Below are 26,365 nucleotides of genomic sequence, written 5' to 3' on the forward strand. Positions count from 1 at the left end.
GAACATGACCAGGGAGATCAAGGAGAATACAGTGAGTTCTCTTTCATGTTTGTTTGCTGAATGTTAATTTGTTGTTTGTTAAGCTCAATGAGTTTCCCTGGCTGGTTCACTGGGCAAATATACCAGCACTTTGCACTGGCTCAAGAGTAGCGTGAGACGTGCACGGGAGCAAACGGCCAGAGAAAGGTGGGCTATTTCTTTAGGCGGCACTAACCTAAAACTTTTGTGAAATTACAGTGTTGAGTGACACGGAGACTTGTTCCCGCTAAGGATGTCACACATGTATTCCAGAGAGCATGCTAGTGTTATCCATTCGTTGTCCAAAGAGTCAGTTCAATTTAGAGGTCAACCCCCTATTCCCCAGGCAGTTTCCAGCACATTGTTTGTTCCTGTCTTGTGTAGTGTTCTTCTCAGTTGTACAATTGCTTGAGTGTTTCACTGGTCTTGTGTGTTTACAGGGACTGTAACCAAAAAGGTACTTTGTTGAGAGTCTTGAAACGTGTTAGAAAGATAAGTATAGGTGTAGGTACAATTTGAGTGTTAATGTTGTTTTAAAGTTTTAATGTGTTGGAATGTTGTAGTCATATGAGCCCTTTGAAATGTATTGTGCTTTAGCTTATTGTTTATTTAATTGTTTTATTGTAAATTACCTTTATAATCACAAGTTCAATGAAGCCTGTTAGAAATGGTAAATGTGTGAGTGTTTTATTGTAGCAAAGCCATATAAAATAGCCGGTCTCAGCTGAGCTGTTGGCCACAGGCAGAGCTGGCGGAGGCACTGTATCAGGGCATAAGGAACCATCAGGACCCAAAGAACAGAATTCTGCTGAGAAAAACTTCATTACAGCTCCAAGCATAAGCACTCAGGCAGAGAAAAAGGCTCCAGTTGGTCTGTGGACACACATGCCACCTGCATGACTGCACCCATGCTGAGTTAACAAATGCAAGTGCCTAATCTTTAATTCAATGCAATCTTCCAGAAGCTTGTAACTGCTCATTTCTGTGCTGCCAGGAGAGTGTCAGTCTTCCCGGCATGTAACAGAAGTCCAGAATACCTTGTTTAATTAATCTGAGAGCCATGCAGTCTCAGTGTGCCCACCGAGATGCCACTGTGACCATCAAACCACAAATTCTTCCTGTCCAAAACTTGAAATCCGTGCATAGTTCAGAGGAGGGCAATGCCAACCAACAGACGACATAGTGGTGTTTGCCTGCCTCCACCCAACCTTTCAACAACACCTCTGGCCGGTTAAACCTCACTGGCTTCCTGTTCTCCCCTCCAGCAAAGCAAGTGTAATATTTCTCTGTGCAACCCAGAGCAGAAGAAGCCTAGTGAAGCCAGACAACGCCATGCACTGCCCTGCCGCTTTGGGGAAGAATTAGCCACAAGGAAGGAGGAACAGTTGGCCAGCATGTGGGGAGCATTTGCAACACTCAAGAGGGTGATATGCACCAATGCTTACAGAGGCAATTCAGAGACCTTTTGCATCCTTGTAATGCCTGGGTTCTGAATTACTTGTGTTTGCAACAGATTCCCTAGTGTTCATTAAGCATTTCACTATGGAAGAGAAATCGAACAGGCATGTTGATGTAACACAGGCTCCAAGAGTTCACAAAGATGAGAAGATGAGAGCGTCTTGCTTCCTCTGCCAGCAACACCCTCTTCCATGCTCACCTACCTTGCTGGGTTCCTGCAGGCCACTTGACTTGCCTTATGACACTACTGCAATACATAGTTGCTGCAAAGTCACTTTCAAAAGCTTTTCTTTTAAGTACCTGGGCACAAGGGCCAAAATTAATAGGTTGGGGGGTGGAGGGGATGGGACTGGAACACATGACACAACATGCCTTATTGCTACTTCAAAGCATGTCTGTTCAAGGCTGAGAGCGCAATATTTTATATGTGATTTTACCATCTTTATCACAATTTTGGGTTTCTCTTTAACAGCCACTATTGTTTAAGTGATCTTTGCTGTGAGTGGTGGTGAAATGGAGCCTAGTTTAGAGGACTAGTTTAGATCTTCAGTTCTAGGAGAGAGATTCACCTGTGACTACGTGGGTGTCTTTTGCAGCAAGCAGGCAACAAAGCAGTATGAACCTACACTTACATTTAAAATGTCAATAGGCTGAACTCATTTCAAACCATGTTTTGGACATGGTCCATGTTTAAGACACAAGGCGCTAACACCAGAATAACGTCAAAATTGCTTCTTGCCCTTAAAAATCTTCTGTCCGCTCAACACTCATAAGTTATTTACCTATGCTCAGCAAGAGAGTTCCCGTCACATTCCTGATAGAAGTCCGTGCTCTGATCTCTACCCGAAATACAGCTCGCTTCCAAGCTGCCACCTTTCCTCCTCCATCCTGCAAGCATGTAGACAGCTCAAGGTACCCTTTGTAAGAAGAGGCCTGAAGTACCACGATAAATGCTCCAGTCCCAGACTCTGTGGGACTGGCCTTTGCTCCCGATCCACAGAGGATATCCCAGTTGTTGTGACAAATGTACCATCTTGATTTTTCCCCATGTAATATTTGGCTTTACTCTTAGTCATGATTCACCTGGATCCTGCTGGTGCTGTATGGAGCAGCTAGGGGAGGACCATTAGCCTCCAAAGAGTTCAATAAAACCTCCTCCTTTTTCTGAGTTGAGAAATTGTTCATACCACACTGGGAAGTCTTGCCTCAAAGTGTGCAGGTGGGGAGGACAAGCAGGGCATAGGTTAAGGGTCAGGTAGCAGGGGGCTGCTTGAATTCATGCTTACAGGGTAGCATAGGAACCAAGTCGGCTCCTTCCCTGGTTGAAGCAACACCTATTGATAATCCCATTATGCATTTCTCTTTCTAATCCAGGCTCAAAGAAGCCTTTCTTTAATATTCAGCTGAAGAGGTACCCAACATGCCTCTCAGCTGCTGAAAACACCCAGGCACAGGCACTGCCCACCGCCTCACCAGAGATTCACCTGCATGCTTACTTAGGTCCACCCACTCACAAGGCTGTTCTTCACTTCTGATCACTTCCTCATTTTGCCTTCTTTCCCCCCCCCAAATCAACCACCTCACCTAAATCCCAACCGCTAGAAATGCGCTAAAATTGAAGCACTGTTTTATTTATGTCCTACATGAGCAGAACAGGGGAGCATTTTCCTCCAAAACCCTTCAGACAAATGAACATGGGACATTGCAAACACAAGCAACTATAGCGCAGGAAAACATATGAAACCAATGCATGCTGTTTTGACATACAGACTACTACCTGCGAGAGCACTGTACCCTTTCTGGCATTATGTCAGGACTTGGTAGAGTAGATGGGAGCAATACCTAGAGCAGTTGTGCTCAAGTACAGGCAGGGAAATGGAGGGAAGAACAGCAAAACAGTGTGAGTACGCAGCAGGAGAGGGCAAAGCAACGCAGGAGGGCTGATGTGCAGGAGGTGGCAGCACCTAATCGTTTTTAAAACGGCTGAAGGCTCAAAAACACACGAGCATTCTCATGACGCAGTCAGGGGCTTTGTTTCTAACTTCTTAACTAGCCAATGTTTTCTTATTTTTAATAAATAACATCTATTTGCACCTATTTTACATTGTCTCAGAAATAGCAATAGTAAGCACTAAACTAATTTTTTTAGAAAGATGCGATGTCGCTTCCAACCTAAACTAGGCAACAGGTATTAGGTTTCCCTGCCCTGTGTCAGCAATAGGGAAAGAATTATGACATGTGCCTCCTTGCTTCATCAGTGTGGTTGAAAGGACAGACGCGGATTGCTATTAAAGCTTATTCACAGACTTTCTTCTTATCTCCAATCCACCATCAGATACTTTAGAGGTGTGTACTAGGAGCAGATTTGCTTGCCATACTGCTGTTCAGTCCGGACAGACTGTAGTCATCGATTCTACTCCAGCCAGAACACTTGCGCAGAAGATACACACAAAAGTGCATATTGTTGCTTTCTAAAAGGTGTTTTAAAATTTCACATTTCTCAATGACTTCTTTAATGTCTAAAAATTGCTGTCAAATCAGTTGGTCTGTGCAAGATTTTAAGCAGCATGACAAGCATACTAAATATTTTTTTAAACTTTTCTCCATGACAAAGGCCATTCAGAGTAAGTCTTACTGTCTTTACTTTCTCAAGTACTTCTCTTTTAAGCAGAACTTGTGTCTTACAACTTAGTTAAAAATTCTATTTTTCGAGGCAGAGGTGATCTAGTCCCCCCGCCCCTTCCCGTTCTGTCACAACTTCACAGGACCCTGGATACACAGGGAACCCGTCTCAGGCACAGAATTTGCTGTCCTCGCTCATCTGCCACAAGACAGCCCATGAATTCAGGGATAATAGCATCCGCACAGCAGAAGATGCAGGAGGTATTCACTGAAGTTCTGAGCTGCACATAATGACCACATGGACCCTCCTCCTCCCACACACCTTTCCCTCCAGCAGACATTAACTTTTCTTCTTCATTAAACTACTGTTGTCTTCTACTGCCTATTTACCTTGCACGCTTTTCTGAGTGGAATCCCACTGTAAATACATACAGTAAGTGTACAAAAATGGAACCTGAGAAGTGCTGTTAACTGAACTGAGAATTTTCACACTTAGGTGTATTCACAGGAGGACACCTTTTTTTCAGTTGTACTACCTATGCAACAAGTATACAGCGTGAGACTTTTTTTCCCCCTTAATGTAGGAAGTAGAAGAATTTCTGCTAGAAATACAAATTTACCAATACAAGTAAGCGATTGAATTGCTCCCCTACGTTCACAACATTAGCCTTCATAAGAAAGGAGCAGCACGCACCACTGCTGTGTAGCGATGCCCCTGCTGTTAACCACTGTAGTGTTGTAAAGGGGCATGGTAGCACAGGGGCTGCAGGTGACAAAGTGACAAGAAATCCACTTTTGTGTTCAGCTGTAACTTGTGCTCTACCAGAGCGTACTCTACCAGGAGTACGTTGAGAGTCGTAGGTCACCTTTAACAAGTAATTTTCTTCTGCACGCGTCAATATTATCTCCCATGGAAAAATGTGAAACATTTATAAATACCTTTATGGAAAGGCAAAAGCAGCCATTCTCGATCAGGCAGGAAGCAAAGGGTTCTTTAAAACTGTTTAATTACATGTTTCGGGTAAGCATAGACAATACAGGAGATTTACCACACTCTTAGGTATTTCCATTCTTTTCTCTAGGCTTGAACTATTCATTAAGGATGTCTCTCAATCAACATCCTTGCTCAATCACTTTTGCTGCAAAGAAGGGTGCTGGAATAGGACTATTGCAGGAAACTTCATTCCATCAAGGCATGATTTTCTGTGGGCTTTTTTTCTCCTTTAATAACCACCTACTAGTCTTTGAAGATATTCTGAGAGAACCCTGCCTTCCAAGATGCCCTGAAGAATGCCCTGAAACCAAACGGTTGGAGTCCTAGAAATGCTGAAGCCCTAGAAATACTTAAATCAATACCAATATGTATGTTGTAGAGCTGAAGTTCTCTTTTTCCTTGGCACTGTGCCACTGATGCCTGGTTTGTGTCCGGACGCTTCTACATCAGTTTTGTTTTCTTCTTCTTTCATTAGCCTTTGGGCTTCTTCCCCCATTTTCTTTCGTTGCTGCGCTGCTTCTCTTTTTTTTTTTCCCCTTTCTGCTATCTGTTGTTGTCTGCAATTAAAGAAAATGTGAACTGCTAAAGAACACGAGTCCAATTTTCAGCATACTTTAAGTTCCTGTCAGAAATGGGTTATAATTCATAATTTGCCCAAATATTTTACAATCTAAAAGCCACTCAGTTCTCAAGGATTCAGTGTGTCAGGGAGAACGTAGGACAGTTGTAAGGCCCAGAGCTATTTAGACAAATCTAATGCTTCAAGTAACAATACTACCTGTCTTTTTCAAAATCAGACCAAAACAATTTGACTTGCCTAGGACATTGGCTTGTGTCCCTCCTTCCCCTCAGCAGAGGCATCAGAAGCTATCCTCTTTGTAATGCAAGTACTAGAAACATTTTCTTCATGATCAGATGAGATGACAACTTCTAATGTTCCTTTTCATGTATTCAGCATCTGTGTTGTATTCTATTGCTCAGTACAGATAGAAACAATAGCCTTTAAGGAAAAAAAAATTAAAGTCTACGGTTGTATATCCTTTTAGCATTATTTCTTATCACTGCTATAAAACCCCAGACATCATTACCTGCTAGCTCAGAGAATCTGTCGACAGAAATAGGTTTCTAATTTCAACAAATACATGGCTGACTAGAGCAAAGGAAAAAAGTAACCCCCAAATCCACTTGTTTTATTCCCCACTTCAGCTAGAACACATCACTGAGTGGCGCTGGGGCAACAACTGGATCCATACTCCAAGTGCCACGTTGCAGCTCTCTCCTCGATTGCATAAGTAGTAACAGAATGATGTTAGGAGGTCGCTCCGGCTTCGCATTCAGTTTATTAGATTAGAAAAATCTGTCAAGCTGCTTGCAAGAGGACTTAAAAATAAAAGTGAAGCTTCATTAGTTTGAAAAGGTGAAATTCAACACAGATTCGGTAAGAATAAAGATGTGCTTATTAAAAGAGAATCAAGAATTCTCATTGACAAGGCCGAAAGGAGTTAACTTTCAACATGCCTAAACTACCCGTGCGCATCCACATCAGTGTGTAAAATGCAGAGAATTAAAAGCTGTCATCACTGGATGCAGCCGTGTCTGGTAGATGCCAACTATGGACAAACTGGACACACAAAACTTAGAAGTATTTGAGGTACAAAGGCTTCATATTATCTTTGGACTGGGCAGGACAGGAGAGGGACTGCACTTATTCAGTACCTTCACGGTTTCCCTTCATTGATTATTAATGGCCAGAAGTTTCCCTGTGCTCTGTTAAGCTGCTCTGCTGTCTGTCATGGAAGAATGAAATTAGTAATTTGCATCAGGATCTACCTCCCAAGTTAACGGAATTCCCAAGGGTGTTTTTGAGGTGATGACCCACTGTTGTACATTCCACCAGAAGGCCAGATAGGTGACAGTGCTGTCAGTCTAGCATATGCAGAGTAATAATGTTTGCCACTTTACAGTAGCAGATTTTTGTATGTTCCCTGCACCTCTGAACCGATGCAGAAAGGAAGACGGTATATGCGCGCTAGCCTGCATGTAAAGGCAGCGGTATTCCAAAAAGCCACATGAGGCGTTAAGCAGTGCTGCTATTCATTTGCAATTGTGAAGTGAGGACAGTCACAGCAGATCATGTTTCTGCCCCGCCCTATAAACTGCACAACACACAACTCCTCTGCACAGAGAGGTGGTTTCCATGCACTCCGCTGGCTGAGTGATTTTATTGGACTTCAGTAGCATCCAGATGAGAGGAGACCTTCACATTACCTCAGACAGAGGAACTGAAGTCACTGAAAAATAAATACAAGCAATAAATACAACCACAAAGTGATTACCTTTTCACTGCTCTTTTACTTGGTCATTATTCCAAACATTGATCTCTATTCCAAACTTCCTACGCGTACTCAACATAAAGCTACGACCTTTCAGGCTCAGAAGAGGTTTCGTTTCTCAATAAAGAGGCACCTATGATGAACTACAGCCACATGTGACTCATTCTTTCTGGGTTCCAAAGCAAGAATTTGAGCGGAGTTTGGATGGAATGATGCAAGCTGTTTAAACCAGGGAAGTATTCATTCCTGATGTCAGCCTTGCTTTGCATTCCTAACACAATTTATGCCCGGGAAAACCCAACTCATTGGTTAACAGAACACTAATTATAAGCACTGATAGCACACCGTTAGCAGACCTTCTTATTCCAGCGTGGTTTTACTTACTGTAGACCTACTGAATAACTGTAAGAAGAACGACTTCATACTATTCTTTTACTTCAACACGATTATAAATGTACAAAAAACATCTTCACACACGAGACATTTTATACAGTGCTGCTTATTCAGCCAAAGAGCATTTAGCTTCACTGTTCCTGTTGGGAAAAAAAATAAATTTGTTGGCACTTAGAAAGTCTAAAGGTGCAGATAGGTATCTACAATTTGCAGAAGCAACCAAGTTCTAACTAACTTCAATTAACTGAAAATCCAGTTTAAAGGAAAATCCAGTTTATCGTCCACTAGGTTGATCACTGCCTGGAAAATCTGGGTGCATCTCAGCCCAGAATCTGCTGGGGAGTGGGGAAGAAAGAGACTACAGGAACTTTGCAGGCACTAGTAGCCTACTGCTCAGCACTGTCTTCCAGAACGCTTTGGTCTCCAGGAAGCCATATTGGGCTTATTTCAACTGCTGCACATACATACCAAGCCACCAGAGAAAAGGTCACAGGCTATAGTCTTCCCTGTTACTTAACGGAACACAGCCCTCCATTACTACACAAAAATGCTTCCAGTCTAAGACACTTCCAGATATTAACTGAGCACCAATAGGTACCCAGACACGGGCAGCTAAGGGAGATCCTTACTTTCTCTGCACATGGATTTCATTCTCAATAAGCACTGCTGGAGTAGAGTCAGCATTAAAACGGCTGCAGGCTCAAAAAAGCATGTATTTTTGTTCTTAAAAACTCGGATCACAGAAACATCTCCTGTGTCTAGTTTAAACGAGTTGAAGATGTTGTTGTGTCAGCTTGAGGGTTTCTAATGTTATTTTGAACTCTTTCAGAGGGAAATGAGCGCGCACATGTCACCCTCCGTGAGCGAGGATGCCGTGCCCAGGCTGAAGCCCGCGCTAACCTCGAAGCTTGCATCCCGGAGTTGAGCACAGAGAGGCGTCACCCTGTGAAGGCTTGGTGTGTTGTAGCAGTTGGTGCTGTGAGGCCTGGCGGCTGGCAGCAGGGGGGAAGCGGCTGCTGGGGGTGCCCTCATTTGCATAGCCCAGCCCCCTCCGCGTGCATCGGAACGCCTGGGTCCCCCCCGTGGCAGTTTTTGACCGGTCCCTGCCAGTTGGGTCAACGGACCCAGCGCAGGCGGCGGATCCCGCTGGGGCTCCTCTGCCTGGGGTAAATCCCTCGGTATTTGTGATTCAGGAGAGGTGAAAACCGAATCTACGGGTCTCCTTGGACAACCTTCAGGAGCTGTGGGCTGCAGATGGGGGGGCGCCCCCCTTGTCTGCCCCAGTGACTGGTCCCATTGCTGATCAGAAGTGGAACAGCTTTAACAGGTGAATCTGCCGTTTCTCTCCTGGCCGTTGTGGGAGCTGTTTCGGGGGTGAGGGAGTACCTTGAACTCACTGGTTATATTGACGAACTCTCGGTTGCCTAAATATGGGACCGAGGCTGGCTCAGACATGGGTGTCTACATTAGAGACATCCATGCTTAGTCAGATGAATCCCACCCCGGTCTCCTGTGTTCCTCATCAGGTCTATGACAGCTCTGCTGTTAGCCTTTACTGAAGCCAAGTACGGTTTCTGTCTCTTTTCTTTTTTTTTTTTTTTTTTTTGGGGGGGGGGTGGGGTTTGTTTGTTTGTTTTGTTTTGTTTTGTTTTGTTTAACAGAAAGGAAACCCAGTCTTAGACATTCATTTGCGGAAGAAAGTTTGTGTTTGAAGATCACACTTGGATCTTCAAGTAAGTCTAATTAGATGCCTTTTCCTCTCCTGTTCATCCCTGATAGGCTTGGGCACTGTCCGTTTGTCCTGTTTCTGAGGACCGCTGCCCAAGGCAGCTAGCATTGCACATGGACAGCCTGTATCTCCCGTTGCACCGTGAATTTTGTTAGCAGGAGTGAAGAATTTTTAGGGTATAAGCTAACTGAATTGCACTGAAGTGAAAAAAGTGCTGTATAACTTCGAAGAGATAAGAACGGAATATAATTGGAAGACAAATATTTTGAGCAAAAGATGCTGAAAAAGCATCTTTGAAAAATTATTAGCATAGCGCTATGGTTTTTTATTTAGGATTTTTATATGTTTTAGATTTAGAGTTTGAATTTCAACAAATTGAGTTGAATTGGTGTGGATAACATATTCAAAGGGCCACGTATTTCTTTCAAAGAAGAATAAACAAAGTAGCACCTACAAAGACTGTTTTGGCTTTCAAGTGTTTTGTATTTTTGAACCCAAATCTGCAAGTTCCTGTTAAATTAAAGTGTTCTAGAAAAATGTCACAGATTGTATGATCCACCCTTTCTAAAAAATTATTGTTGATGTTGCTTAGTAGGGACGTGGTTGGGCTGAGGCCCCTCAAGACATATATCTCCTTTTGTTCAGAAGACTCTCGGGCTGCAGCAGGCACCCAGACATCACAGAGATAATAGAGGATCCCGAAAAGAAGCCAGCAAGTTACAAAGGAGGAATGGGCAAGTAAAAGGCGAAAGCCTGAATCCCATCTGTCCTAAGCAATGATGTGCTCAGCTCTGGGCTGGTGGCACAGGCCACCTACAATTCAGGGTCTCGGGCACAAATCTTGCGCACTTAGGTGCTTACGTCCTTCCTCACAAAGGAAAAGAACATTAAAAGGAGATGCCTGTTACTTAGTTCAGTAAAGGGAAAAGAAACTTCTACTTAGATCTGTTTGCCTCTTTTGGAGGCTGGACTTGAGCACAAAGGAGACGAGTGCCCTAGTAGCAGGCTGCTGAGCAGGCTGAGGGGATGCAGGGAGTCTGCTCCCAGGGAAGCTCTTCCACTTTGTATAATCTAGTTACTCTTTTATTGGGGATTTGAAGCCAAGTACCCAGCAGGCACAACATAACTCTTCTCTCTCTCTCTCTCTCTCTCTCTCTGGCCCATTAATTGTCCTGATACCACTCCAGATCTCCTGAAAGTGGGACGCCAACTGTTAAAGGGAGATTCTCGCCTCAGGATGCCTGCAACCTCAAGCTCAGCCTTGCGCATGGTCCGTGAGAAAGCCACGGCTCCAACTGCAAATCTGAGTAAGTAGGGGATGCAGATATGGGACTTTTGCAGGGAGCGCCTCAGCCGCTGGGCTGTTGGACAAGGTGAGACCTGTGCCAGCCAATTCACCTTTTAGTGCCAAATGCCTTTTGATAGAGATGCAGGTCTCCTGGGGACTGTGGGGACATGCTCCTCCTCCATCGGGAAAAGATGGCTGAGCTCCTGGCGTAAGAAGGGCACTGAGGTTTAGAGGTCAGAGTTGAGGCAGGTATGGAAGATGGCCAGAGCAGTGATCTTTAGTAAAAAAAAAAAAAGTCTTTTTTATATTTAAGAAGCTTTTTTCTCTCTTCTGCTCATTCGTTATGGAATATGAGTCAAATAAGAGAAACCGATGCTATACACACTGCACGCTCTTAAGTATTTGTTTTAAAATATGTGTGAGGTCAAGCTGGAACAGGCTTTGCAATTTGTGTATCTACTGCAGCAAATGTTCTGCTCTTTCTGGCTGTTTTCCGTGGTTTTCAGCCCGCTTCACCTGTATGGAAGGAAATACTGTGCCTATGGAAAGGCCATTATAGATGTTCTCTTAGGAGATTTTTTTTTTTTCTTGGTGCTCTGCTTGTAATTTACAATCTGTATTATTTATGCCAGTGTTGAAAATAGTTTTCTGATGCCCTGCTTAAAATATTCTGAACATACTCCAGCTACATTCTACTATGAGCACTTCCACCAAACATCAGTTTTTATTTAAAGTAATTTTTCATGACATAACATGCATCATAGCCAGAATCCTGTGTTGCTGTTAAATGGTTTTCTTTACAGTTTTCCAGCTGTATTCCTCCTCCCCATGGTAGAGTGTTGCCAGACTGATTAGAATACACAAATTGTATTCCCTTAATCTTCCTTCATAAACAGTGCCCTGTAATCCTGTCATCATTGTTGTTGACCTTTTTTGGAACCCCGCCTTTTTAAAGAGAATCCTGGGATTTGAACTCTTTGAACTGTTTTCTGAGAATGGATAGATTATTTCCTTTTCTGTTTTCCTCTACATCCCCTCTTTTTTTTTTGTCTGCCATTTTCTTATGTTCAAAGTGGAGTTATGCAAAGAATTGATTTGGGGTTTGCTGCCAAATCAAAACATTAAAGAAAACCTTTCTCTCAGACTGAACAAAGACAATCTTCAATCTAAAACATTTAGAATGCTTAGAGATATTTTAATGCTTTAATTAATGTACTTAATTTAATTCAATAAATTTTAAATTTGTTGAATTAAATTAGAATATTTAATTATATTTTTAAAAGATAAAATTTTAAAAATTAAAAATGGAAAGGATTTATTTTTAATTAAGAATTAGTTAAATTAAAATAATAAAACTATCAAAATATTTGTCCCCCTTTTTTAAACTCAGCCATAAACAACTAAGCAGGTCTTTGCAGATAGCGGTGGCATTTTGAACATTTGCTTGCTTTTACGTACCTAGCTATATAAATCCTGGGGAAGCTGTGTTTTAGATGCCTTCAATCTCTTTTGGTCCTCACCTGTCGTTATGATTCCGAGATTAGGAAGAGCCTGGAAGAAGGGGGAAATGCATGCCCAGTCCCTGTTCCAATAAATAAACCACAATTATGAACAGAAAATAAAACCCAGCATCTGATAGAGCAACTAGGCAGAGGTTGCCCAACTTTGCCCAAAACTCTAGATTGTAGAACTTACTTACTTTTCTCAGGTGTGTTGGGTGCAGGGGTTAGGCAGGGTCTCCTGATGGAGGCAGGGGAGCTGTGGGAAATTCAGGCCTGTTTGGATTCCACTCTGTAGCAACGGGTGACAAAGACGTGCAGGCACCCTCAACTGGGTGAATCTGTGGAGGAGCTGGAGAAGGCCCTGATAAGCTGAGAGGACAGGAACCCCATCTCCTCTCCTGGTTCTTACAGCTGGACGCAGTGCGTGCCCCAGGTGGCGTGATGGGGAGATGATGTGCAGCCTCCTCCCAGTTCAAAGCTAAATCTGGCCCTGCAAATCCCAGGTGGATCCTTTCTCCAGTAAAGCAGAGAGCAGAAGAGAGCTTTCCTTGGGCTGCTTTTGTGTGGACCCTGATGTCTTCTGTGTAGTGTGAAACACCCACCCTGGTCTTTAGAGAGGAGCCAGGCACTGAGCTCTTCAGTGCTTTTAAAGCTGACCTGCTTCTAGGCATGCCCAGAAACAAGATTTTCACATAGCTGAGACACTCTGCTGATTGAGAGCGGGATTTCTCAAGTGAGGTGGCAGATAGGGAGAGTGCTACTTCCAAAATTCCCCCCGTGGAGCTGGGGACCTGGCATCCTTTCATAAATCCTGCTCCAGCCGCTGCAAGGTGGACATCGCTTCCCCAAGGAGCTTGAAATATATTACTTTTAATGTGTTGTAACAAAACAGTAGATGTACCTTATAATACCGTATCTTAGGTGTACTGTTATGTAAGTTGTGTTGAAAGGAAATGAAAATTCTGCAGAGTTTGTTTTGTATTTTATTTGGATTACAAGCCTTGTCTTGCTTCCATGTTGAGGCATTTCATTACAGGTCGCCTGTTCCTCCCTTCTGAAATTCTGTAAGTAATAGGAAGTTGTTGGCTTTCGAAGTCTGGGCACCTGGCAGGCTGTGAGTGTTTGCTAAAGTTGGCAGAATACGGTGTGACCGCAAACCCTCAAGGATTAATAGGCTGAAAAAGCACAGGCTTCATGTCTGTCCTTAGTGTTCCTTAATGCTAAGAGTGCTACTGGGGGGAAAAACAAGCAAATGACAGCAGTCGTAACTTGACATTCATTGCTTTGAGACCCACCTTGTCTTTCTTTTTAACTATAGAAATATAGTTTAGGCAACCAATCAATATACTGGGTAGGGTTTTACTGTTCGTTTCAGTAGATGGCACTTGATCTCTATTATTTTTTTGTAATAATTTCAAGGTGTGCGTTACAGTAAATGTTTGGCTAGCTTTATGACAAATTTTGCTTTTGATCCTGGGATTGCAGGGCTGCTTAGTTAGTTACCTCTCGCATATGTTTCTCATTCTGGTGGTTTTCTCTTCCCTGTTGAAAACAGGTAAAACTGGTTTAAAATGTTTTATGCACATTATAATGAAAACCATGTGCCTTCTATTAAGGGTGATTGTGCAAAAGCTTTCAGCTGAATCAGGTTTAGCATGTGATTTCATGCGTTTGCATATATGCTGTGGACACATACCTGCAGCATTTGCTGCTGTGAATGCATGCCTGCGGGGTTTGTTGCTGTGCACCAGCCAGCCTCTCTCCTCCTTGTGCATTGGAACCAGATTTAGGAGATGTGTTGAAGAGGCCTCTGAAAGCCCTTGGTTAAACTTCTGCCACCAACATAACGGGACGGCTGGCATGTTGACCTAGTCTATGACGGAGTTCACTCCCTTTCTGTGTCCTGTTAAGTCATCCCTGCCAAAGATGATGTTTTCCAGCTTCTAAAAGTACTTCTGACCAGCCTATTCATTTCTATTCAAGCAGACCAGGTAGTACTGCCAGGTATATGAGAAAACTCCTGAGGTGACACCACATGCTTCCTTATTAAAGACTTGTCCGTAGGTGGATTTACACATCACAGAGGTTTTTCCAAAACTGTCATATACAAGTTGAGTATCATGTTATACATCTATTGGTATTTCTTGAACCTCCAGTCTCAATGTTTCTAATGAGGTTGGAGTAGCAAAGTAGCATCCTTCCATCTCTGATCGAAAGAGCCTTTTGGTTTGAACAGAAAGATAAGTTGTCCAGACTGTTGTCTTCTCCGTGAACATGTGTTCCCCCAGCAAAGGTCATTTCAGGATGAGAAGGGAAAATTGCTGGCAGCTGTTCTAAAGTGGTGTTAGAAGAGCTCAAACTGCATATAGAATCACAAAAAAGAATTAGGTCAGGCTAATTTCCGTACGAAGAATCTCTGTAAGGTATATAAAGCAGGAAAAAAACCCCACCTTGTAATGCTCTTTGTCTGTTCCAACATCTGCTCGTGGCTGCTCTGCAAATCCATGAATTAAAAACAATGAAGAAAAATGCTGGCTCAGGATACAGTGATATGCAGAGTCTACATGATGGCTCTCAGCCAATCTCAGTAATTAGTTTGTAGTGACTGTTTTTAGAGATGAGCTTGACTGACTGTGGTTTCACGGCATACACAAGCCACATTCCGTATTTATTTGGAGATCTGCAGTGCTTATACTTTGCATGAATGCAGCTCAGATTACTACCAAAGCTATAGTATTTAGATGAGATTGGAAAACTGCTTAATGAGATAAATTTTGATTATTTGATAACAAACTTTCTTCCAAAGTAAGAAAAGTAGGTGAACTAGATGAGCAAAAATCAAGATGCATAATTAGTTCAGATCACACAACCAGCAGTATGAATTGAGGGGGTCAAGTAAAATCAAGTTTAGATCTAAATGCAGGGAAGCAGGATCTGCGTTGAAGTTCTTCCCCAAAGTCTTCTGCCTGGCATTGAGCTGGAAGTCTCCTCACCCAGCAGGTTTGAACAGTTGATGCTCACCCACACTGAAAGTTTTGCTCCACGTCTTCTCTGACTGCATGTTTGCCAGCTGCCAATTTATCAGCCGTTACTGCGCTGTGCAATCAGCTGCAACATGATTAACAGATCTGTCTGAGGAGAGGGCACAGGCAAGCAGTCAGGTAGATGTCCACCCAAGAGTGATAAGTGATAGCTTCTTTGGCCAGCGCAGTGGGATAGGGGAGGGGATGCTGATGCCAGGCATTGCTGTGCTCAGGTTCTCACTGTCATTCTGGGAGCACAACTTGCAAGTCTGCGCTTGATGACTAAACTGCATATACAATAAGAGGGGGTGGTTAGGTACTACAATCCAAGATTCACAGCAGAGAGCATGCCAGGCAGGAACGCACCTCTACCAGTCCACAGGAGAGGCCAGAGAGGCGTGCCCGTCTCCCAGATTTGGCCACCTACTTGTACCCTGCTTGCGCCCATGCACGTGCCTCACATTCACTCTGAACCTCTGCACCAGAGCCAGACCACCTCTGTGAGTGCCAGCAACCAGCACCTTTCATTGCTTTGAACTATGGCCAGCACTGGTGCTACCACCCACCCTGTTCTGTGTGGCAGCTGCGCAAGTAGAGGTCAGGGAAAAGATCTGAGTTCAGTGCCCTCCTTAGACCAAAGGAGTTCAAATCCACACCTCTCACAAGAGTTCTGAACCACTGCAACCTACAGAGCATCATCGGCTTCCTCCACTGGCTTTAGACCTCGGGGTAGTAGAGGGTATCTGTCGGACACGGGCAGCGGCAGAGCACATGGGAGCAGCTTCTCTGTCACACAAAGAATAGAGCAGTCTACGTGGAGGAGAGTCCTGATCCTTGCTCCCAGGATTATATCTGCATTTACGCAGTTACTGTTGGATGTGAAATTTATAGCAAAGTGCAAGGCAAGAGTCTCATGTATAGTAATAGTAAATCGCATAGTAAGTCAAAGGCCAGGGACTGGAACAAAAACACGCTGCCAGCTGAGCTTGACACTGTGAATTGAGTGCATTCCCTGCTGGCAGCCTTTGCCCTCAACATGGGTCATTTTTTAAAGGGTGTTATCTGAAGAAAAGCCGGAAATGCTGAAGCAAGACTTCATCACTTCTGTGCAGCTTCTTTTTCTTACATTTGTTCGTGCATGTGAGCAGTCTGGTGTTCTTTCCTAGATTGCTTGTGGTGTACAAAAACAATCTTGCAGGAACAACCCCGTATTAAATAGAAAAGAAGTAGCATTAATGTTTCCTGGAAATATTACTGCTTATGCTGTTAAAGATTGAAACTGGAGATGTAGCTGTGAGTTAAAAGTTTTAAGATAAATTAAACTTAGTCTTTTAAAAATACAGATTCTTTCAATAAAGGGCATTACAACTGAATTATCTCTACTTTTCCAGCTGTTTCTAACGGTTTTGCTGGAAGTTCTTATGCAGTCAGGCCCCCTCTCTTCCCTTGGGGTCTCTAAATAAAGCTATCTACAGGGACAGCACGCTACTTATTCCTCCATCAGCTGCACTGGAGTGGTGAACTTATATTTTTTTGTGTTTTCGTCTCTTTGCTGTGTAACGGGATGCTTTTGAAGGCACAGAAGCTCAGCAAATTGAAGTGCTTTACATTCTGAGGACAAGCTGTCTCTGTCAGCGCTGTTTCATTTACAGCTCTGTTTCACTGGGTGACTATATGCAAACCTAGCATCAAGAATGATTTCTATATCTATATATACACACACATAGATATATATTAAGAGGTCATGTTTATGGAGTCAGAAGATAGGTAGTTCTGTGGTTTCTATACTTTGGCAGCTATGAAAGAGTGGTGAAGTTGCAAATAAGAAAGACTTACACCAAAAGACTAAATTAGCTTAAAAGATTTACTAAACTCAGATGCATCCTGAGTTTTAGGAATCCAGTTCTGCTCAGCTGTCAGTGTTCCTGTCACAGATATTACTTACACTTCTTCCTTTTTTCTATGTTGTAACCTTACCATTTAGATAGCACATGGACAATCAAATGCACACAGGAAAGTTTGAGCTTTATTCTTATAGAAGGAAAAATATTACATGCTCAAGTGCAAGCAAAATTTGACTTTTGAGGCCAGAAGACCATGCCACAAGGTATCCAACCATCTGTAATAGCTATAAATAGCAGACTGGGATGCTATACTCCAGGCATGCATGTACGGTTGTTGTGTGGCTCTGTGTAAGAAATGTATATACTGGCTCCATAGACATAGGTACGTATGTGATGTGGTTGCATACTGTCCTGGCAGACCAAGTATACCTAAGCTGTTCTACCTTGCCCAGCCAATTGCAGTGCTGTGGCAGGACGGTGTTAGCTCCCTAAGCAGTGGTCCTCCAACCCATGGGGCAGATGTGCACACACGTCTGACGTACCGTCACTGCCTTTTCTGCCTCTGCCTGGGTTGTGCCAGCTGGCACTGCCTGCGCTCCTCATCGTGGGCAGCACAGCATGCAGTCGTGGGGTTGCAGGCTCCCCTCTCCCCTCCATGTCAGCTAGAGCTAGGTGACTGTAGTGGTGCTGTCAGGGCAGCAAGGAGGCTAAAAGGCAGTGCAGAAAGCATGATGCTGTTTGCAGCACTCTCTTAGCTCAGTGCCGTTGCCCACTGAGCAATAAAGTGCAGGGACAGCACTTGATACTGCACTATTTCACTCCAGTGTCTTGCAGGCAAGAAGCAATCCTGGAAAACGTTGCAGCACTTTGTTGGCCATCGCTGTGTTGTTCTTCCCGTTGCACAGAGCGGTGCACAGCTCTGCTCCTAGGGAGTGGGTGTGCTGCTGCTTGTAGCCTGCTGCAAGGTGGGCTGGGGCCAGAGTGACGGGCCTCTCAGTGTTGGATGCCATTACGTGTGGCATGAGCGTTTCCGTCAGAGCATGGTGCCAAGTTGTCTTGCCTGCCAGCACTGTGACACTGAGTGGCTGCAGCATGGAAATATATGTATGAATGAATTTCAAATGAGAAATTCATGATGACTGAATATGTGGTATCCTTTGTGGGAAATGGTGGGTAAGACACTCCTCTTAGTCAGGGGAGTCTCAGATCAGGGCAAAACAAGTGTTATAGCCAGTTCAGGCAAAAGAAATGGTTTTTGAGAAACGGCAGCCTCTTTCATGGTTAATGCTGCTGAGGTGGGTTGTTCTGGGACTTAGATGTGTGAGCTTTCGCAATCACATTGTCACAGCAACAAAAGTAGTCAACTGGGGTACAAGACGTGCACATCACCATCAGTTCTGCAAAGGATTTAAGAACGACTGTGCAGCTGAAGGTTTATCCACCCCAGTGGGGGATGATGGTATCTGCAGATGCATCATGGAAAATATAGCAAAAATGGGGTTCATGGTAAGTCTGCAGCTGCTGGCTGGGGGTGTCTGTGCGTGAGACGGCGCCCAGAAATTCTCAGGTGAGAGATGCTCCCCCTGACCAGCTGTTTAAAGGCTGTTGGAAAGTTATTTCCATTCCCTCAGATTAAAGTCATCGTACAATATTGTGGCTTTGCAGTGTAAGGCCCAGATATGGCTTTGGACATCTGCCATTTGAGTGACAGACTGAAAAAAATCCTAACTTTAGGGTGGGTATTTTTCCAGGTGATAAGACTTTCTTAGTGGCTCTACCTACTACTGATTGTAGCAAAATGAAAGCGGTTTTCCCTGTACATGCCAGGGCTTGGGAAATAAAAGCTGTGATCCATAGAAAGTCAGAAATCAGGTAGATGGCTTAACACCCCAGAAGCACTTGAGAGCCGCGCGTGATTATTGGACTGATTTAAGGCTATTAGAACTGCTTTACTGTCCTTCTGTGTGCCACGAGAACCTGCATATGTGTGTACATACGCAGACGCATATACCCTATTAGCCTATACACATGTATATGTACATATGCATGTATGTGTACATCGTCTCAGAGACCAAAATGGAAGCGGCTTTTCCCCCAGCGCGTAGTGTTTTCCTATGGTTTAAAGCAAGCGAAATCTACAGTTACAGTTGTGTGCTGCTGCAGGAGCCACGTGAGCAGCCTGATTCTTGTATTGACGGCTGTAAGAAAGCAAACAGGTGGTCACAACAAATGTTCCTAGCCGTGTCCTAAAAGGGCTTCTTTAGTGTGAGGGGTTTGTGTCCAAATGGTTTTTCTCTGCTCTTGTTTAAGTGCCACTTCTGAAGAAATGCTGCAAATCCAGAACAAATCACGTGCTTGACATCAGGGTTGTTGGAAAATTCATGCAACTGCTAAAATTCACACAGGATGGGCAAAGGGATGATGCTTGTTGTTCATCGTGATTTTTAAAACAGCCTTTGAGTTATGATTTCCACTGTGTTTTTACTCGTCCCTTTTCTTTTCCAGGGATTAAAACCAATTTTAGCTCTTCAAGCAACACAGGCTGTACCTCAGTGCCTGAAGCCCATGTGTCGGCTGCTGGAAGCAAAAGGTCTTTTTCTCACAAGTAAGCAAAGCCATTTTTCCTGAAGAGTGAGAGAGTTGCTAGTGCAGAGATAGACTACTATGTAAGGCCTTGCAGCTAATACATAAAATAGCACTAGTGTGAGTTTTGAAACAATTTGGCTAACACTATGCTCTTGGGCAGCACTTACACTGATGAGAACTGTAATATGAGAAAGGGGAAAAAAAAGCTATATTTTTTGAGACCAAAACATGTCAATAGGCCAGATCAGCCGACAGGTATTTTTGTGTTGTTTGTTCATAACAAGTATGGGAGATACCCTCAGGTAAGACAGAAGAGACTTCAGCTGGAGTGGAGGAGGAGGCAACTGGGTATATGTTGCTTAACAGCAGTACCTCTAAGAAGTTAACCTTAACCTTTTGGTCTTATCACTGTTTTCTCTTTGTAATAAACTGTCAGCTTGGCATGTGCCTTTCCAGGTCATGACCTTATTTTTTGTAGGAAGAAGTAGACAATATTGCCTTTGATGCTTTTGTATTCAACACCCTTGCCCAACCTTTCTGTAACTAAAACTATATGCAAAAAAAAAAAAATAATAAATGAGTTATCTATCTAAACGAATCTTTCAAGAAAGATTTCTGTAAGATTTCTCCCTATCATTTGTGAAGTGCAAATCCAGAGAGCTTGTGAATGCGAGGATGAGGACATTTGGGTGGAGCAGCGCACATTGTGCTCCACCCACAAAATCCCTGCTGGTTACATTTTTTGGAGTAGGTGGAAAGAGTTCAGATTGACAGGATGGGTTTCCTGCCCTTTGTGGAAGTGCTGGCAGGCAGGCCGGGACTGGCAGTGGGATACCTCTATGCTTAAGTCACACAGATGTCTCTGAGGTCGGAGTGTGCCCCAGCGCACAGAGATTGTCAGAATGATGCTTAATGAGCAGTTTCCTATCTGTGTCATGAGACTGTTCATTAGAAAAATAAACATTACCTAAGCACTCTCTAGATTAAATCTAACCAGTGAAGGTACTGGCCGGGGGTGCGTGTGTGTGTGTGAAAAATACTAAGTATCATATGAAGCCCTAAAATCACCTTACTTGCAGTAAGATTCTGTATCATTGCATGTATTTCTGTGCATTTAAATGTAACTTCAAATTAGAGCATCCTGACCCACTTAATTAGACAGAAGTCCTCTGTAATAATGCTCCTTCAGTTGCATTGCTGCATTATGCACAGTCTATGTGAATTCTGCCTCACCCAAGAGTTGATGCTGTACTGTACGAAGTGGAAGGAGAGGTCTCCTTTGTGATATGTTCTCTTTTAACTGTTTGACTCAACTTCCTCTGAAAAATCTCAGTGTTGTCACAAACCACAGTCCCGCACTTCATTGTAAAATAATTATAAAATCACCCAAACCACAGCAGTGTGATGAAGGTTTGCAGCAGCCACTTTCCTTATAAACTGTTCCATTTTCAGAGGGGGGACGAAACCAAGTTAGGGAATCTTGAGAAGAGTTCTTGCTTCATAGTGCTGTGGTATTTAAATTTTTATGTTCAGGCCTCTTTGGTTGGCTGGATTTGCCTTTTTCTTTTCTGAAACCAGCCCTTTCATTACAGTTGAGAAGAACAAAGTCCATGAGAGGATGTAGGTAGCAGTGTAGCAGTGCAGGAAGACAAACCAAGCGAGCAAGCGAGGAACCCACCTTGGGAAGCTGTGCTCAGAGCACCTCAGTCCTTTGGCAGTTGCCAGCAGCACAGATAGCAGTTGCTTTCAAGCCCACAGTCGACAGTCAGGTTATTTAATAAAGAGTGGGAAAAGAAAGGTAGATACGTATGAGGGAAACTGGAAGGAAGGAAGGAAGGAAGGAAGGAAGGAAGGAAGGAAGGAAGGAAGGAAGGAAGGAAGGAAGGAAGGAAGGAAGGAAGAAAAAAATCTGTGGTTTTCTTTGTCTATTTTAATACTATTTCAGCCTGCTCACCGTAGGCTTTGAACTATATCTAAGCAAATGAATGGTCAGGCATTGGACCAGGCTGCCCAGGGAGGTGGTTAGAGTCGCCATTCCTGGAGGTACTTAAAAGATGTGTAGATGTGGCACCTCAGGGCATGGTTTAGGAGACTTGGTGATGTTGGGTTGACAGTTGGACTTGATGATCCTAGGGGTCTTTTCCAACCTTAATGATTCTATGATTCTCTTCTATGATTCTATGAATAGTTGACAGTGGCAGCTGAAGCACCCTCTATGCCAAAGAGAGAAAGGAACAGTGGCTCAAACAAATCTGTTTTCATCACACACTGTGATCCCTCAGGCTGCTTGCCAAGGAGCATGAAAGCAGTCTTAGAGCAAACCTCCATGAGCAGGCATCCCTCTGCCGGTCTGGCCAGGGAAGGCTGAAGCGTGGTTCTTTTGGCCCTAGCCCAGGCTGCAGTCCTCTCATTGCTTAATGGAGTCAGAGGTTCAGGGAATGTGGATGATCTGGTGGAGTCAGTGGGAACCGTGCTATCCACAGAGAAACGTGAAAATGGCCAACGTTTCCCTAGATCACATAATTCAGACTGAGAGCCCCACAGTCAGTGAAAGAGTGTGCAGTGGCTGATGACTTCAGGACTTTCTTCCCGGCCACTCACAGTTATCTACCTGTTTTAGTGTTTAGACAGCTTTGTGCGTGAAATAAGACACATAATGAGTTGTGTGATAAAGATAATCCAGTATGCTTTAACCATGTTGGTTCTCCTCCAGTTGTGGCCTTCATGGTCAGAATAATGGATCCTTATCCAACAAGTCCAGACCCAGCCCACCTGCTTCCCGTGAAAAGGCCCCTTTGTCAACACTGAGCAAAAACCAGCCGAGTCCTGCGAACACCCGTCAGAATTATGGGGCTTCTTTAGCCAGCAGAAGCAACTCAGGCTCAAACAAAGGAAGTGACAGCAGCCAAGTGACGAGGTAAGTCTTTATTTCAGCATCCTGGTGTTCAGCACACTGACTTACCCTCTCTGCACTCAAATGTGGCATCAGCTGGTTGTCTGGCTTGCCAAAGGGGTCGTGTTGCTCCTCAGCATGGGTGTGACTCTTCATATTGGTGGCTCGACAATCAACAGTGTGCTCTATCCCATGTAAAAGTTTTACTGTTTCAGTACTGTAAAATTCAAGGTTACTTTTAGTCAAAGCACTTTGTAGCTGGTTTTCACTCCAAGGCAGGCTCCTTTCCGTGGTTTCATGCTGTCAGTTCTCATGTGGCTTTCCTGGTTCTTTCACAGAAAGGTCCTTTCTCCTTTGGAGAGAGTTGGGTGGGGTTGTATAGAAAATATTGTATGCTCGGGTGAAAATTCACCCTGCCCGGCCTTAGGTACCTCTGTGTGCAGTTTCCTCTACAGGGAAGAAAACTAATACCTGCGGGAGCATGCGACACGTATTGCAGAGAAGAAATTGTTGTTTCTCTCCCTCCCTTTCTCTCTCTTTCCTCCCACCCCAGGCAACTCAACAGCCAAGCACGTCAGATACACACCTAAAGCTAGATAGGATTAATGTAGGTTTCAGGGTGCTCGGCTTCTTAACTCACATGTGGAGCTGAACTCAGTCTGTACGCTTCCTTACCTGGCTGTGTCTGCAGCTGGGTGCCCTTGCCAATGGCCCAGCTGCCTGCTCTTGGGCACCGTTTTGGGTGAGGAGATGGCTAGGTGTTTTAAAGTTAAATGTCTCATTTGAGGCAATGGCACTGAAAACAAGTATGATAAATAGTAAATTTTGTACTATAGCCACAAATCAGCCCTTTTCTCAAGTACTTTGATTTGCCAGAGGGAGTCACTTGTGTGGACACTGAGGAGCCCAAAATGAGCCAAGCGCCATATCAGTCTATGGGATGTGTTCCTTTTTGCCAGGACTGAAGAACTGTAGGAGTGATGTTATGTGATGGTGTGATGGTTTTTTTCTTTTCAGGCGATCAGGGAAATCTATTTCTTGTGGTCACAATTGCAGCACTAAGCCAGAAAATCCGGAGCGGTATTTGACTCCTCTGCAGCAGAAAGAAGTTACAATACGGCATTTGAAAAAAAAGCTGAAGGAATCCGAGTGCAAAGTTACAGAAAGGTATATTTCACTTCAGAAATAAGACTGGACAAGATTTATTCAGGAGCATTAAGGGATGGGAGTCCTGATCATTTTTACTCTTTTCTTGACCATGTAAAGTTTTCATTAAGAGATTGGAAATATGATCGGGCTGATTAGGTTGTTTTCAGGTATTTAAGGTTTCATTGTGTGCTCACTGAATATGTACCGTGCACTTCCGTTACAAATATGGCTGTCTCTTTTTCCCTTTTTTTGAACTTTCCCGATAGAAGACTTTTAAAGGATAGTTCTTCACCAGCCTACTTTAGCACTGAGACCTTTTATACATAAAAAAGTTCCACCTCGCTCAGAAAATACGACGACAAATGTCCCCCTTTTCCCCTAATGAAAGAAAAGCTCTGACACAAACTAGTGTGCCCGCTTGTGGTTTTGTTGCTTAGATATGGACTTTTTTGCAGTAGCACTTTGTATGGATGCTAAGCGAAGAAGCAACAATGTACATTACACAGCAACAGATGTTCTCTCTTTTACTAAAGCTGTGCTCTGAGAACTGGCTTTCCAGCACACACAACCCAAGCGGGCACAAAGGGTTGTTTGAATGGAGCCCCCAGGTAGAGTCCCAGGGACCCCTTGGTCCTGCTTTGGGTGGCCCGACATCTGTACCTGTGAGGGCTGGATCTCACGCAGGGGGCCCTTCTCCCCACTTGCTTGCAAGTGAGGGCAGAAGCCTCTGGATCCATGCTGGGCTGGGGGGGTGCAAAGCAAGCCGGGTGCAAAGCAAGCCAGGTGCCTGCAGCCCTGAGCCATCCTGCTGTCTGAGGCCACTGTTGGCTCTGGCTATACGTGACGAGCTGCTGGCAGGCACAGGGGACACATCCAGGCAGCTGTTTGTCATTTCCTCCAGGGTGAGGCAGTAGGTGAGATGTCAAGCGCTGTACTGGTTGGACCTAACCCAGAGGCCACCACTTTCACCTCCAAGTGTCCAGGATCACAGCATAGCCCACAAGGCTGCTGGCTGTGTGGCCAGGTTGGTGACTCCAGCTAGGAATCAGCCAGTGCGTCTTGGCAGCCAGCTGACATCTCTGCCAGTTCTCTCAGAGGTGGCAGCAAATGATGCATGGAGGAATTTGCTTCTTCCTTGGAGCATCTTTGCAGCATAGCCACCCCAGTGAGGTGGAGCCTCACGTTGACTCTTCAACTAGGCAGTCACCAGAAGTGTTACGATATTTTTATTTTGCTCCAGGGAAAGAGAAATCGAAAAGCTCAAAGCTCAGGTGGAACGTATGAAGGAAGACTGGATCGAAGACGAGTGTAATCATGTGGAGATGGAGCTGAGCCTCTTGGAAGCAAGGAGGGAAATTAAAGAACTCAAGCAAGGTATTGAGAACATGAAGAAGAGCTCGGCTGAGAAAGACAAAAAATTTCAGAAATACTTCCTAGACGTAAGCATTGAACACAAGAAACTGGAATCTTTGGTGTCGAGCATGGAGATGGCCCTGAAGAGCTCTGTGAGAGATGAGCAGCGCCCAGAGTACACATGTGACTCTGAGGGGAAGCCGTTGTGTACCACGATGCCAGACAGCCCCACCACAGAGGACCAAGCTCTGGAGGAGCTGGCAGGTAGTGGGCTGTTTCTTCATGAGGACACAGCTAACGGGACTGATTTATTTGAAGAGAGTTTGACCACCACAACCTCTGAGTTGAGTGATTCAGCTCCCTCCAATTCTATTGTGAATCAAGAGATGCTTGAAAATGTTCTGGGTGAGAAACTAACTTTTTCCCAGGAGGAGGAGGAGAAAGTCAGAAACATGATGGTGGAGCAGACCATCCAGACTGATGTGGTGCCATATAGCCTAGAAGGGGAGCAGTTCATTCAAAACATGTTCAGAGCTCAGAGCTCAAGATGCCTGTCCTCTAAGCCCGCCTTCTTCCCTGAAGGAATTGGGTCAATTTCTCTTGAAAGCCTCAGTGATTCTGGTATCGTAGTGGACTTAACTCCAGGTGAGCCAAACTCTACCATCCTTTTGTCTCCTGTGACACCTCCATGCAGGAAGGTGGAGCACGGAGTTAATGAAAACCATTTTGTGAAAGAACTTGATTTTACAGAACCTCACGATGATGAAGTCTTTGGGTACGTCAATACTGTTTCTCAGACAGGAATAAAGAAGACATACTGGAGCAGCAGACTCGCCAGCGATCTGGCTGTAGCAGCCCCTGTTGTACCAACTATCATGCGGGCTTTCAGTACTCATGGAGCAGGAACAGATCTCATTTACAGTACTGGAGCGTTGTTTTGCAGTTCTGTCCTAGTCCACCGTTTTGCTCTTGACTATTTGATTTGCCCTATAAATCGGTTTGAAAACATGTTACTTGTTTCAGAATGGAAAAGGTAAAGCCTTTCTACAGGATGTTTGTAACTGGTGTTTTCTGAGAGTACTGCTGCCTACAGAAATAGTCCTCCTGCTCCCAGTCACCATGTTCCCCACCCCCGCACCCCACCGCGCTGGTGTCTTTCTGGTGCCAACATATCTGCACA

General features: G+C 44.2%; 2 protein-coding genes across 2 annotated transcripts in view; one reads left to right on the plus strand and one right to left on the minus strand.

Moving 5' to 3' along the window:
* The window catches only part of MRPS5 (mitochondrial ribosomal protein S5), a 1,175,798-nt gene that overhangs the window by 804,219 nt on the left and 345,214 nt on the right, over positions 1-26,365 (minus strand). The gene's annotated exons all lie outside the window — the stretch shown is intronic.
* Positions 5-26,222, plus strand: LOC135312771 (syntabulin-like). The gene is given in 9 exon segments (XM_064448529.1): positions 5-31; positions 10,193-10,292; positions 10,735-10,854; positions 19,710-19,809; positions 22,504-22,707; positions 23,701-23,850; positions 25,073-25,715; positions 25,717-25,783; positions 25,786-26,222. Coding segments are annotated over 9 exon segments (1,848 nt in total).

The sequence above is a fragment of the Phalacrocorax carbo genome, chromosome 3 (genome assembly GCF_963921805.1).
Source record: "Phalacrocorax carbo chromosome 3, bPhaCar2.1, whole genome shotgun sequence".
NCBI lineage: Eukaryota > Metazoa > Chordata > Aves > Suliformes > Phalacrocoracidae > Phalacrocorax > Phalacrocorax carbo.